At 38.1% G+C, this 16,280-nt stretch overlaps 1 protein-coding gene across 3 annotated transcripts in view; it reads left to right on the top strand.

The window, feature by feature from the left end:
- The window catches only part of iqsec3a (IQ motif and Sec7 domain ArfGEF 3a), a 184,502-nt gene that overhangs the window by 149,727 nt on the left and 18,495 nt on the right, over positions 1 to 16,280 (top strand). For all 3 annotated transcript variants that reach the window (XM_077233998.1, XM_077233997.1, XM_077233999.1), the window contains 3 exons: positions 2,783 to 2,908; positions 11,283 to 11,382; positions 15,064 to 15,225. In XM_077233998.1, the coding sequence (XP_077090113.1) occupies positions 2,783 to 2,908; positions 11,283 to 11,382; positions 15,064 to 15,225 (388 nt within the window). The remainder of the gene's footprint in view (positions 1 to 2,782; positions 2,909 to 11,282; positions 11,383 to 15,063; positions 15,226 to 16,280) is intronic.

Here is a 16,280-nt window from a genome sequence, read left to right as displayed (position 1 = left end):
TATTATAGGTAGCCTATATGAAACCTTTGCATTTTCATGAAACTTCTGGCCCACAATTTGGTAAATGAAATAATTGAAGTGTCTGTTTACTTTCTATTAACGTTGCAGTCTCCTGTTTTCACAAGTGTGATTTCTAAATCGAATAGCTTGTGATAATCTTCTTATATGTCATACATTTATACTTCACTACTCTTTTTTTTACTGTATTGTCGTAGCTAATTTGATTTCTGCCGCAGTTTGCGCAGAATTCAACTGACCCAAATGACCGTGTGGAAATCGAGTTATGTCTGTAATCATACCCTTACTTCTTCTTAGAGTTGATAAAGATGTTGCTGACACTCTGTGGTCTCTCTCTTCCCCTCACATCTTATTCATCACCTCTCTCTTCTTTTCCCAACCTCTCCCTGGTTGGGCTTTTCTGGTTTTGCTGCCATTGGGGTTTTTATAGGTCATGTCCCAAGTTTGCAGAAGGGCAAATGTGGAGCATACCCGCTGATTCTGATGTTGTCCTAGAACTATTTTGCTTGCTAGGGTGTGAAAGTACATCAAATGCAATGTCACTGTTTTTCGCCAGGAGGTCCTAAATAACATTTATACAATATTCATGATTAATGTGGTCCACATTTACACAGAATAACAAACTCTTGTTAAAAAAAAATAAAAATAAATAAAAAAATAAATAAACCTGCCTACAAAGGAATCAGAGGCATATCCCCACTATTCCAGAAAGTTTGAAAAAAAAAACTCAAACTAAATGATGCTTCTTTATAAGACATTATATCTATTTTTTTTTTTTTTTTACAATTTTACCCTGGGTCTGTTTGCTCTTTACTTCAATTCTTATTAGACCAACTTTGTTGTTGTTAGCTTAGCATAATGCTAATCACTTTTCTTGCTAATCACTTTTTCATTGATTAGCTTAGCAACATGCAAACTCCACTAGACTTTATGTGTTTGTTTGTTTGTTTATTTGTTTGTTTGTTTGTTTCAGACTGTGGGTGCTGCCATGTAGCAAGATAGTAAGGCAGCTCATTGGAACACAGCTATTGGAAAACAGCTAATATGCTTGCTAAAATTCAAAGTTCTGTCATGAAACTCTAGATGGTGCAGGCTGATAGGTCATTAACTCAATTAAATCATTCTATATAGGGCACAGCTGATTGGTTCCTGCTGTATCAGTAGCCAATGAGCTCGCTGCGCAACCTTTAAATAGTTGGTTAGCGTTTGCCAGTAGAAACTCTTCTCCTTCCCCAGCTCCCCCTGTATAGATCTGCTACGGGTACTATTTACACGCTATGTTATTATTGCATACTGTTTAATGTACAACAACACTGAGGTGCAAATAATAGGCATATATGCTACTATTTATAAGTATAAATAGCCTCTACCTATTCACTTACTATAAATAGCATATCGCGAAGAAAATGCTTCTATGCACTTAGTCTAACTAGCCGCTGCCATTAAAATACTGTGTGCTGAGAAATATCAATCAATCAATCAACATTTATTTATACAGCCCTTTACAACACTCAAGGTGAACCAAAGTGCTTTCCAAAAACAACAACAACAATACAAAGCAAAATATAAAAATAAAATATATAATCAAGATGTATAATAAATGTATGTCACAAAGAAAACAACGAAAACAAAAAAGAAAAGAAAAGAAAACACAGAATGACTCAACCAATGCTACGATATAAAAGCCAGTCTAAATAAATATGTCTTAAGCTTCGCTTTAAAACGGCCTAAGTCTGTAGTTATTCGTAAGTCGGCAGGTAGCTTGTTCCAAAGTTTTGGCCCAGCTACAGAAAAGGCCCGGTCACCCCAGAGTCTGTACCTTGTCCTTGGGACTTCCAACAAGAGTTGAGTTGTTGATCTAAGATTCCTGTTTGACTCTCGCAAAGTTAGCATCTCAGTTACGTAAGGTGGAGCAAGGCCGTTGAGAGCTTTAAAAACAAACAATAAAATCTTAAAATCTACTCTAAAAGAAACAGGAAGCCAGTGGAGTGAAGAAAGAATAGGAGTTATATGCTCACGTTTGCGTGTATTAGTTAAAAGGCGAGCTGCTGCGTTCTGCACCAGCTGAAGGCGCCTGAGCGAGGACTGTGAAACTCCCACGTAGAGTGCGTTACAATAGTCTAGTCTTGAGCTAATAAAAGCATGAATAGCTTTCTCAAGATCCGAACGATTTAAAAATGGTTTGACCTTGGCCAATAGGCGTAGTTGAAAAAAACTTGCTTTTACCACGCTGTCAATTTGTTTGTCAAATTTAAGGCTACTGTCAAAAGTCACACCGAGATTTCTCACAGTCGGTCTAAGTTTTGAAATTAATGTATTTGGGTCAGCGTTTGCAGACTCGCCAAATAAAATATATTCGGTCTTATCTTCATTCAAATTAAGGAAGTTTTTTCCTAACCATAATTTAATGTCGTCAATGCAATCAATTAGTGACCCAGATGCATCACTATTTGTTGGACTCATCGGCAAATAAATCTGCAAATCATCAGCATAGCAATGATAAGCTATGTTATATATATATCAGCATTATTTAATATCAGTGGTTCTCAATGGGGTAAACACCATGGGGCCTCAGCATGATTTAAGAGTACTTAAATTAATAAATTATTATTAATTAATTAAAAATATATATCTTGATTCTTTGAGTCAAAAAGGCTGAGAAGAACCACTGATTTAGATGTTATTTGATATAACAAATGAAGAAATGACACTAAAGATGTATCTTTTCTTTTAGTGAAGTAATTTTACATGTGTCCACTCTCAGGTCCTGTCAGTGCCACACAGAAGACTGGTGTGCTGCAGTCGGCTGTTTGAAGTGACTGACATCAACAAAGCCCAAAAGCAAGCTGCTCACCAGAGAGAGGTCTTCCTCTTCAACGACCTACTTGTGGTAACTTCAAGACACATTTCATTATGTAGAATTTTTCATTTAGTAATTTCTTGTCCTTTATTGATGTTGAACGCTGTTAATCATGGAAAAAGAGAAGATGACAAAATATAAGACATGCATTTTCCATATATTTATGGTCTAGTACATTTGCGCTCACAATTACAATGGAATTCTATATCCGACTATATTAAAATGCACTTGATCTTCCATCAACTCTCCCACAACTCCTCAAATAATTTGGTCAAAGCCACAAAGTACAGCTCTTGAAATTAATCTAAGATTAAATGTCTGTTATAATTAATGGAGGGCATTAGACGGACTGAAAGGCTATCACAGCAACGTATTAAACTATTCTCATAATTACAAGAGCTCCTTTTAATCTGGCCATAAAAAGAGAAGAGAAAACCACAAAACACATTTTCCCATTTACAATCATGGGTGAAACTGGGGGAAATCAGCCTTTTTCAAAAATACAGATGACCTTTGCAAAATGAAACACTCTCTATACATTGTATGTGAAATGGAAAACTCAGAAATATAAAAGGAGATATATAAAATCCAAATATCCAGTCAATCAGGCCATTATACATTATTAAGTTTTGTGGCAATATTGATTGTCATAACTGCTTTTCTAACTTTGCTCAGAGAAGCTTTGGCATTAATTGTGTTGAGATACGAGTTGGCTCAGCGATTATTCTTCTCCTTCAAGAGGGTCTCCTGCCACCCGTAGATTTGTGGCAGAATGCAATATAGGTTCAATATTGTGGTATTGTGAGTAAACCAGTAGGGAGTCTGGCAAGTAGACTCTTAACACTACACTAATCTGTGAGACCTTCTATTTCTCACATGCACTCAAACACGTACGATCTTAACACTGACAGACAGTTAGATAGCAGGGTTATTGACTATTCAGAATTGAAAGGAGAATGTCAGTTGAGAATTAAATTCCTGGATTTGAATTGAATTTGAATTAAAGGCGGGGTAGGTAAGTCTGAGAAACTAGCAGAAAACTGCTGAATTTTGAAAGTATACAACAGAGAAACTCCCACCCCCTTCCTTCTGAGCTCATTCCAAAACCACGCCCCCAAAACATTTGAACGCGCAATGCCAACCGCTCAGCTGGAGGACGCGTTTACCAGTGCAGAATGGAGAGGAGCGCATAGCGATTGAGTGAAATCATGTCAGAATCACAGGTAATAAAATACCTTTTTGTCTGCTCTTTCTCTGCCATAATTGTGAGACTTCGTGGCTTGCGGTCGGTACGCGCCTCTCCTCTTCCATAATGAGCGAGTCAACCGAGTGCGCGCATGTGGGCAGCTCCTGTTGCAGAAGGGCTGGTAGCCATAGCAGTGAGGGAGAGTGACAGTCGCCCAGTCAATCAGAGCACTCGTTCCTAATGGATGAGCCCTGAGAGGACTACAGACACTCTATTTTTATAAACTCCTTTTCAGAGTACTTACATTTTAGATATGTATTGGTATATAAAGACAGTTTAACCCTCTGGGGACTAAGATCATTTTGGTCCGTTTTCTCTATTTTTACATTTGGGCTTATAAACTATATGTAATGGAGATGGAACACTATGTGTTTGGTATCTATGGATTCAGAAGACCCTAAGCTAACATAAACACGCATGTAATATGTTTATAAAGGAAGTATGAGTGAAAATGTACAATAAACTAGAGAATTTCAAAAACGGAAATTCGATTTTTGACAATTATCTCTGAAAATCACACATCACACAACAATAGTGAACAGTTTTTGAACAAAAAAAATATTTGTTCAAAAATATTTGAACATTTGACAGACATGTGTAATTATTATATAAAATGTGTAAAGAACAATGAAAAATTGTACTTTATTTACAAATAGTCCCAGGCGTTTTTCTTAGGGATGCTTAGAATTTTCTAAGCAAGCTTTCTCCTTGTCACTCTCCAGTAATTCTTCCAGAGCTTGTTCCACCGTAAATTGCTTACTGCTAGCCATCATAAAAGTGCTAAAACAATAAATAATGCTATAATTGAATGTGTGTATATATATTATAATTGTTCTGTCTCTCTCTCATATCTCTGTGCGCTCTCGCTCCGTAAAGCCTTGTTTATACTCGACGGCGCGTCCGTTCGCTTTCTGTTGTCTCTGCCACTCAACGCTGTTTGCGTAATAGTATATAGTACCACCCCTTGCAAGGTTACAGAGTCCTATTTGCTAGAATACGTCATGGTAACCTTCCTTTGATTGGGTAAGAAAAATATTCCTCCATCGGCAATTTTTCCATTGGTTGTTGACCGTGAAACTCCCAAACAACATCGATTTCATTGGCCTTTGACGTATTGGTATTGCGCAACAAGGAAGTGTGTATACAAGCCGGGTAAGTTTGTTATCACTGTTTTCAGCGGAATCTGAGGAAGACGGCAAAAAAGACTGCACCTCTCTATCATTAATAGTTTTTAAGATAATTACACATTTGTAAAAGTATGCCATTTTGGGCGGTACCGCCCAATCCGTCCCCAGAGGGTTAAACAAATTTGCCAAAAAGTGTTTTAGAAACAAATTACCTACCCTGCCTTTAAGCTAGTAAACATGATGAATAATTTTAATTTTAATGTAATGAAGAAATAAAATGTGTCAAATTCATATAACTAATTTTCTAACACTTTAGTTTAGGGTCCAATTCTCACTATGATCTAGTTGTTTAATAACATCCATATTGCTAGGATATTTGCGTTTTATTATTACTTTAAAGCTCATATAAGGCGCTTTCGCAACTGGTAGTTCTAGGAACTTAGTTCAAGGAACTAGGCACCAGGGTGGTTCCACGAGAACTAATGGTTCCCTTAGGATCGTTTTCCTGGTTGCATTCGCACTGCCAGCGGGAAGATGACGTCATCTTGTTGTTGTGACTTTTATTTTGACGACGGGGCGGACCTTTATTATGACGGTGCTGAGAACGGCAGTTCTCTTGTCTAATATGTTATTGGATAGACATGAATTTGAGCAGCAGCGGCGCATCACTGCACCCTCATTAAAACACCTCAAGTTAAATTAACGTTAATGTTAAATGCTGTTTTAAAGGTCATTTCAACACATCTGTGTAATTTCACGTTATCTGGAATTGCAATAAGACTCACGAAGACTCACTGTTTTCCGGACATCACGGTATTTGGACACTTGACCTTTTCCCACAAATTCTATAAATAAACACTTTCAGGTCATGGCATCTATGTATATCCGTGTCATCTTTGCCTCCTCCTCTTTCGATCCTGACAAACTCTATGTTTCCAGAGCCAGTAGTTTCAAAGAAATCAACGTGAGTTTCTAACGTACACCAATGACTGTTCAGAAAATGGCTGGGGAGGGTTTTCTGGCAGGTCAAAAGGAAGAGGGGAGAAGCATATCCCCACAGAAAACAGCTCTTAAAACATGATCCCCCACCAGAAAATGACAAAAAACATTCTTATTGTCTTATAAAATAATTATGAGTTACAATTTGCAAATATTTGTACTTTTTTAAGGGATATACACGTTCAATGAGGCTTTTTGTCCGACACGAATTTGAGCGGCAGCGGCGCATAACTGCACCCTCATTAAAACACCTCAAGTTAAATTATTGTTAATGTTAAATACTGTTCTCTTACAAGAGGTTCTCTCGTATTGCGTAAGTTTAGCTTACGCTACGGGAAAGATTCATCTTCTCGAGATATTGAAGCCAAAAAATTATCCTTAATTTTGTATTCATTGTCAACGCAGTGCAGCAGCTAGCAGACCTAGAGCAGGCCATCTCACGTGCTCATTGGCTGCCCTGCAGGCAACTGCTGCAGCCTACCAGTGAGCCCGGCGTGACGTCACGCCCAATGAAGGGCGCCCGCGGCTTCATAGCGTCATAGCCCGTCAGAATGGGCGTGGTTTAGCGTATAAAAGTAGGGGCTGTAGGCTGAATTCCCTGATTTTTGCTCTTCGCATCGCTGGATCTGAGATAAGCACCGCCGCCGTCGAACAAGCGAAACAGCCAGCTTAGGACAGCGCTGAGGAAGCCGGCTGTCTTCGCCACCTTCAGCCATCCGTGCGAGCTACGCTATCCGGCCACATATCCTTTTATCTCTGTATTCTGTGTTCTACACTTCCTAAAAGAGCAGCGAGACGTATTTTTCAAGATGTCTCGCACTTCCTATGGCTCGTGCAGAGCCACTCAGCGTTGGAGACCGCCCACCTGCGCTCTCTGCCTGAGCCAGGAACAGGCAGCCTCGCCCTTACGATGGAGGATGCGAGCACTGCGATGGACTTCCGATGTCGACCCTGCGGGCTCGAATCGAAGTCTTTAACCACAGCGCCGGGCGGCTAGCTCTCTTTACGTCACAAGAGAGTTTCCCCGCCCTCGCGCCCCCTTTTCGCGCGTCACGCTCTCTGCATGACATGGACGGGCATCATTTCTGTCACATGTAGGTCCCGTGCCCACTACTAGTGCACGCGCCCTCATACAAACACTGTTCCCAGTTCTGCTCGACCAACGAGCACGCGGCTAGCTCTCTGTACGTTACGAGAGAGCTACCCCGCCCTCGCGTCGCCGTTAGCGCGTTATTCTGCTCTAAAAATTTCTGCTCTTACCACGCATCCAGTACGTCGCGTATGTTGATGCCCGTCCGGGTCATGCAGAGAGCTCGAGAGGGCTCTGCATGACCTGGACGGGCATCAACATACGCGACGGACTGGATGCGTGGGAAGAGCAGAAATTTTTATACAGTTCTGCTCAACCAACGAACACGCGGCTAGCTCTCTGTACGTTACAAGAGAGCCCCTCGTGTCCCCGTTCGCGCGTCATGCAGAGCCATCTCGAGCTCTCTGCATGACCCGGACGGGCATCATCTGTGTCACATGTAGGTCCCGTGCCCACTACTTGTGCGCTCGCCCTCATACAAACACTTTTCCCAGTTCTGCTCAACCAACGAGCACGCGGCTAGATTTAAAGATTTTTTTAAATTTAAAGATTAATATCATTATTTCACCAGCTTATAGTTGTTAAAATGTATGTTTTATATTAGAAATGACTCCTTCTTATACCTGTCCGAAACACAGTAAGTAGAAATGTTCAGCCGTCCGGAACACCTTGAGTCCTCACAGTAATTTCGACACTGCGTCTCCCGCCAGTTTTTTCAAGATTTCTCCAAAATGATTAGTTCAAAACGTGTCAATCAAACTTTTTGGAACATGTGGAAGGCATGTCCCCAGAGGCAGACGAGCCAATCAGGTTTATCTTTCTGTGGATTGATATCTTACGGGACTTTTACTGTGCAAAGTGTCCGGAATACAGTGAGTCTATGTTATACATAAGTAGACAGTATATGAAAAGGTATTAGCGTATGCCGTGTGGTTAATGTCCAGTGTTGCTAGCTGAGCAGAAATACATAATCGTGTTTGGCTTGGCCCCCTCAAAGTTGGGTTGGATTTTCTCCTCGGTGTAAAGGTCAAGAGGCTCATCTATCACTGTTTACCATGTATGTAGAGTTAGTTTGTGGTGTAAATATAAAGGCTATAATCTGTGTGTTTACATAGCTTTTTTAAAAATGGCGTGTGCTGGTGTTTCACGTGCGTTCGGCCAATCAGCGTACACTAGTGTCACTGATAGTTCTTATTGTGCTGGGTGTAAGGAACTCAGCTTTTTGGAAATATTAATAATCAATAATATCTTGTTATTATTAATTATAAATATTTGGGTCAGTTAATTGGATTTATAATTTAATTAATATTACAATCAAATAATCAGTTCTTCCAACGAACTCTTTTGATTATTAATTTATTCTAAGAAAAGGGTATCTTCCATGGCCACCGAAGAATAATTATTTCTTTGCCTGTACAGTACTTTGAGCCAGTAGCAAAAACCGTGATTGTAAAGTGACTTGTATTGCAAACAAAACAGAACCAAATACATATTATGTACAAGTTTTATTAACTAAATATAGATATTTATATGAATATAAATAAACTAAACAACATACACACATGAATACATAAATAGGTTAGTGATAGGATAAAATTGGAAACCGGAAGAGGGTCTATGAGAAGAACCATCAGAATTTAATTTTCACATTTCATTGAATTGAATATTTGCATTTGTAATGGGAACAATTCTTGAAGTTGTTGAAAATTGAAGTCGTTGATGGTTCCTGCAGTGTCAAGTGGAAGTTGGTTGAGCGTTCTCTTTCTCCAGGAACGCATGGCTGGTTTGGGCAAGGCCTGGGACTCTGTTGAGGCCACGCCGAGCACCCAGGAGAAGTGAGGAAGTCGGAAGGATGGGTGATTGGAGTCGTTGTTGGTTGGAGTCTTTGTTCCAAAACTCTTGAGATTGTCCTTGGTTCTTTGTGAGAGAGTCATCTCTCTCCTGCCTGAGCCCATATCTGGTTGGAATCGATGCCTGCTGGGCCCTGGGGCCCCCGTGGAGGGGGAGGGGGCTCCCCAGTATCACCAGAACAGTGTTGCGGCTGGATGAAAGAACTAAGAGAGGGTGTCACATGTGGACTGTCTCTAATAAGGCCTGGAGAAGATCCTCCCCTAAAGGTTGAACTCGACCAATCAGAAAGGGGACATGTCTGAGAGGGAAAGTGGCTCTTAGTTGATTTACGGATCTTTGTCCCATAATATGATTATACCTTCATTAATGCTCAAATAGCTATAACACATCCACACTGCATTCTAGAAGAAGGTGATGTACATCAAAGTGTGAGTCATTAAATGAGGATTAATTAGGTAGGAGGCATGATACAGGTGAGGTTACATTGATCGTTAGTTGGTTGTATACCAGGATACATACCATAATATATACCTAATAGTACACGAGACAGTAAACCATTTACACTGTTTCTTTCACAGTTTTATGCATGTTCATTTATAGATCAGTTAGTCTATGATTAATGCAGCAAAGTCTGTTTTAAAGAGGGTTTCTGTTTCATAGTCTCTCTCTTGAGTATGTGGCCACATTCCTCGGAGGTCGTAAAATCTCCTTATCATGCCCTGTAACATGACACTGTTTCTGCCCTTATGTTTGTTCATTTGGGCTGTGTGAGGAGTTTCATAAACCTTTGTATATAATGAATAATTAGTATGTGTCTGATTGGTCCATACCCTACATGGGTTAGACCCTTATTTGAAGTAGGAGCTAAATTAGTTCCTCCAAAAGGAGTTCCTAGAACTAAAATCGTTCCTAAAAACTAAAAAAACACTACAAAATCTGGGTACTTCCACCAATAGTTCTAGGAACTGTGAAAAGGTTCCTCCGGTTCGAAAGCCCCTATTAAGGCTTTATTCTGCATGACCATATTCTACATCCCTTAATAATACCTAATACCTAAACTTAACAACTACCTTACTAAATATTAATAAGGAGTAATTAAGAGTTTATTGAGGCAAAAGGACCCTAAACTAAAGTGTGACCACTAATTTTAACTAGAAATATAAATGTGTTTTCTTGAGGAGCACTATTTGTGTGGCGAGCTGCCTATAGTGCGTTCTAAAGCACTCATGAGGTATTTTTCAGTTAACAAACTGCCTTAGAAGGTTGACAGTAGCAAGGCAGCTCACTAGGTTTTGGAACAAAGCATGTGTTTACCATTCTTAAGGCCCTGATATACTCAAAGCAAAGTTCTTTTTCGTTCTTTGTTTAGAGGTAAAACGAAGTTTGAAATACGTGGCCAGCATCTTAATGAACATCCGACACCACCCACGCTGATGAGAGCGACGTTTAGATTAATATGTAAATATGTAGTGTGCGCTTTCCTCTCAATAACAAAATTAACACACAACAAAATTGAGAAAATAGCAAGCATTTTTTTTTTAAAATAAAGCATCTGATCATAGCAATGTGGATATGTTTGGATGAGCTCTACAATTCGGCACTCTAGTAATGTCATGTCAGGTTTATATATATATATATATATAGCACTTTATACAATAGATTGCTTAAAATAAAGCAGCTTTATCATATTAAACATTAAAAAAACAGTGTCAGTGTCTCATTTCATCATAAGAACAACTTCATTTTCTACTATAAAGCAGCTCTCCAGTGTGTTCATGTTTCCATTCGCTGACGTCTGACCTTTTCGGGCCAAACAGCAGAAATTAACTGGAAAAGATTCCTAACTATTATGTAATCGCCATGGACCAATGGCAGTCCAAAGGATTTTTTCCAGACGGAGCGAACTTTTCCAGACAGTTTGCGTTGGCAAGCTGTTTCAAACTCCCAAAACGAACTCCAAACAAAGTTCGTCTTTGCCTGATTTTGTTAGAAATTGTCACATCAGTTCGTTCTTCGATTTCGCTTGAAGTATATCCTTACACTCTTTTTGATAGTGAATCTAATTAAAATCTCTATCTCTTTCCTTCACAGATATTGAAATTGTGTCCAAAGAAGAAGAGTTCTGCTGCCTACACCTTCTGCAAGGCCACGGGGTTACTGGGCATGCAGTTCCACCTGTTTGAAAATGAATGTAAGATCCTACAGCTCATGTGGTAAATCCAGCCAGGCTCATTGGTAAAACGTGCCTCTACCCACATTTTTGCATAACTACAAAAATGTACCTATACATAAAATTCACTAAAGTTTCCAGCTGAAATTAGCACTAGTGACAGTAAAATAACTATGATTTATTTTCACATAAATTATGGTTACAGGGCAGATTACTGATTAATTAAGACTTATTTTTGTGTGGTTCCCACAATACTAAATGACATCAAAACACTTTTACCATAGTGCATGATTTGTAAACTAATATATTCTGACATTTGCATAAAAAAACAGCTCCACACAGTATGTACAGTATGGCTTTTCTGATGTAGTAAACTTGCTCGAAAGCTCACCTGGTACAGCATTGCACATGTTTAAGTCCCATTAAACATGAATCACAATAAAACAGCTCAAAGACTAGTAGAAGCAAGCTAAATGCCATTGCTGCTTCATCAAATGTGTCTGTTACACGGTAACGGTAAGGTTTAGGGTTTAATGTACATGGTACGTTATTTTCAAATGTTATAGAGCATTTACCTTTCGGTGTAACTCACCATACATCTCATTTTCGAACTGCCATGATATTTACATCAACCAACGTAATAAAAAGTTGTCAGATTCACGCTCATCTGTTTCGTATAAAGCTAAATACAATTTTAGTGACACTCACTGGGCATTCGTGTCAACTTTCACTGAAAATGTTACACTAATAACTCAGTGTATTATATTATACTATATAATTATAATATAGTCTATAATGTAATATGTAGTGAGAATAATATATCAAAACAAATGGAAAAATGTTCAAACTTACCGGAAATCTCAGACTGTTGGACACCATTTGGACCCTTTGACTCAACTATATTCAGATCAAAATTCATTATAAAAGCATTTTTTCCCCCCTCAATTTTAGAATTGTGTAGGACTGTGTTTTAGCTTTGTAGGGCAGTGTAAGTAAACTGGTCACTGTGGAGTGAAGAAAAACGTCATGCAAGATCCAGACAATTATGTGCCTTTCAAACGCCCACTTCACTGATTTACTTCCAACAAAAAGAATACCACATGATAAATGAAGATGACAGGCACCCTCTCATTTTCCAATTAAGGTGGCCACAAGCATTTCTGTCTTCCTCCCACTCTTTTTGCTTTCTTTTTTTTTTGTGCTTTTCACAAACATGCATGGCAGCTGGGCTGTAATTAAGCGAGATGAGAGTGTTATGGCTCACGCTCATATTTCGCCCATCTCGAATCTGTAATAATTGACTGAACAGACTGAACGTGATAGGAGAGGCACAAATGAGTAAATCAACACATAAACAAACATGTTTTCAGCCACAACATCATACAATAAAATAAAAAAATAAAAAAACAGAATGATTGCTGAGGGGCCAGTCACTGTATGGAGTTTATAAGGTTTATACGTGCTAAATGTGCAAGAAAATCAGAAATTGTATTATAAAGGTGTTATAAATGTGTTATAAATGCATTATAATGCTATTTCTTAACCTGGAATGACATAAAAAGTTTCCAAGTCAGTCAGAACATATCTGATGCTTAACAAAACATCCTCCTGGCATTTTTAATCAACTGACGGCTATGCTAACATCACTTGAGTTGTGTGGGCTATTCTTTCTAAAATCTTGCCAATTTCATGATGAAGGTTATGGAAATAATTTTAATAACCAATAACAATTGATTTAAAAAAAGAAGCATTGCACCCATGCACTGGAAAAAAATATATAAGTTGCTGCCTTAAATTTTTAAGTACAATCATTACTTAACTTATTTTGATGAGTTAAAGCAATGTAAAACATATGATATTATAACTTATTGATCATATATATTTTTTACAGTGTGAATATATTGAGTTGCTCTCAAGGGTAAATGTGACGTTTCCAAATCCTGGTAAAAAAACTCCTCAAAAGTGGGTCTCTATGGCTATTTTAGTTTTTGTTTTTGTTTGTTTTGGTTCTCAGATGAGAGAAGGAATTAAGGAATAGTTCAATTCTGTCATTATTCACTCACCTTCTCGTCATTTTAAAATTCTCAAATCTATGACTTTCTTTCTTGCGTGAGACATAAAAGTAGATTTTTTTTTAAAGAATATTTTAAACTGTTGTTTAGGTCACTCTTAGTGACCATATCTTTTTTTAAAGTTCCAAAAAGTGCAAAAATGCACCAAAAAGTATCCTAAAATGATAAAACACCCGAGTGCCATTTCTATTTTATTGTCTGAGACGTCATTGACATTGATATAGCATTTTTGAATCTGGATGTGAACACATTCTAGATGTGACCATTAGCAGCGACTAAGATTGTCAGTGAATAACAGCCTATATTTTTGCTAATATAATGCCCAGTGATGGGAATAACGACGTTATAAATAACAGTGTTACTAACGGCGTTACTTTTTTCAGTAACGAGTAATCCAATTGATTAATCTTCCCATCTTAATAACACTGTTCCCGTTACTGACAAAAAATGTGGCGTGTTACTATAATTGAAGCTGTTTTTTTCATCAGACCAGCTAGATCTCTGAGCCGAGAGGCAAATACTGTTCTACCTTACTGTTCTACCTTAGTTAGTGGGCAGTAGAGATACGCGGATGGGCTATTATTTGATCCGCAACCGCATCACAAAACTCATCATCTGTCCGCCATCCATCCACACCAACGTTTTTTGACCAATTTTCAAAGCCGCACCCGCCCGCCAACCGCTGATTGTTTTAATGGTGCGTGTCCACTACAGCGGAAAAACTCCACTCAGTGCCGCTGCCAACGCTATAACGTCTCTGCTTTGGGGTGTGTCTGTTGCGAGTGTGTTTAATCTGTGTTCTTTTCAACACACACAGTATAATCATCAGAGATGCACGCGATTACGTTCGGAAATAGACAAGCTTTGTTTCCAAATGCCCCAAGCAAAGACATCCTGTCAATTTTACAACTTTTATAAACCCAGTCAGTATAATCAGAATGAACACATCCAAAATAAAATATTTTAAATATAGGCTATATAACAATTGTCTTGAGAGTTTAAAAATATGCAGATTGTGCCGGAGTTTATTCTGGATTTCGTGCATAAATAATTTGATTTACAAATTAGACGCTCTGCAGTTTTTATATGTGTTCATTGTGATTATATTGGCTGGTTTTATAAAAGTTTATAAAATTGACAGGGTATCTTTGCTTGGTGGATTTGTAAACAAGGTTTGTCTATTTCTAAACTTAATCACGTGCAACTCTGATGATTATATGGTCCGTGTGTTAAAAAAAAACATGGCATTTGATTAGAGGCTAGTCTCACTTTGTCCCACAGCAACATTCAAATACTTTAGATTTGAGTACATTGTTTCTGTTAATAATGTATTGTATTAAGTGTCCATTTCATTATAATTTTCAGATTTATCATAAATATTTGAACATGCACATGTATTTTAAGTTCCGTTAAAGAAGGGTGGAGGTGGGGTCACATTTGAGCATTTAAAAATGTACTTGAAAGTAATGAAGTAGTTACTTTCTGAAGTAACTAGTTACTTTTATAAATTGTAACTGAGTAACTAATTTAGTTACTTTTTGGAAGAAGTAACTAGTAACTGTAACTAATTACTTTTTAAAAGTAACTTGCCCAATACTGATAATGCCTCTATTTTGTCTTTGTTTTTCAGTCTATCCTCACGCCATCACTATTGTGTCTCCGTGTTCGGGTTCTGATAAGAAGCAGGTGTTGAATTTCTGTGCTCAGAGCGCAGAGGAGCTCCTCAAGTTCGTAGAGGACCTGAAGGAGTCCATCGCCGAGGTGTCAGAGATGGAACAGATACGTATTGAATGTGAGTGGGCTGCTTGTCAAAATATCAAGTGCATGTGTGCACGAGAATTTTAATGTGTACCTCATTCTACATAATTTTGGGCTTGTTTAGGAAAAGTCGTTACATTTCTTAGCGAATGGTTTCCCTCTGACTGACAAAACCTTTTTCTTTATAGAGAGACTTACCTTGAAGGAAGGACCTGAGCCATATAGGCATCAGAGTATCATAGACTTGTGGTTGGGTTCTTTTGACTGGGGCTATTAATCAATCAAGTCAATAGATACTTTTTCATTGTTTCTTGCTTTGTGATGTGAATCAGCATTCTTCTCTTGAATACTGCAGATTGTTCCCCATGGTAACACTGGATAATGCTGTTCATTTTCTGGGTTAACAGAAGAAACCCAGTTGTTTGCAGCCAGCAGCAGTGAAACAGCTGCTGAGACACTTATGATTAATAAAACTAAATGCCCTGAAGAAAATGTGAGTGGCTCTTGCCCATACAAATCTCTCCACCACAAGGCTAGGGTGTTGTAGGTGGTTTCCTGGGAATTAACATCGACGTTTATGCTTTTGACATACCCATTTATCTAAAGCAACTTGAAATGCATTTAAAGCATACAGTTCATGCCTTCCCTGGGAATCAAACCCATGACCATGGTGTTGCTAATGCCATGCACTACTGTTTGAGCTACAGCAAAGTTGCTAAGGATGCAACAATTTATGTACTTCTAAATATTTTAGCATTGCACCATTAAACTTTAAATTAACTAAATATTACATTAAGGAGCTTATGTTTTACCTGACAAACTATATATATATATACACACACATATATAATGTCTGCAAATGTATATTGATTAGTAAAAATAGAGACTAACAGAAACGACAGGAACAAACCAAACAGAACATAATCGTGACACATATAAGGCAAAATGACGTTGATACACACATTTATATTTTAAGTAAGAGTATCTCATTACTTCTGCATGTTTCAATACAAAAAATATCTAAACTGCATTTACAGAAATATATATATATATATATATATATATATATATATATATATATTAGGGCTG

The sequence above is a fragment of the Siphateles boraxobius genome, unplaced genomic scaffold, assembly GCF_051911475.1.
Source record: "Siphateles boraxobius isolate OS27281-9 unplaced genomic scaffold, OSU_SipBor_1 19, whole genome shotgun sequence".
In the NCBI taxonomy this organism is placed as follows: Eukaryota; Metazoa; Chordata; class Actinopteri; order Cypriniformes; family Leuciscidae; genus Siphateles; species Siphateles boraxobius.
The sequence above is the reverse complement of the archived record's forward strand: the minus strand, read 5'-3'. Positions and strand labels throughout refer to the sequence as shown.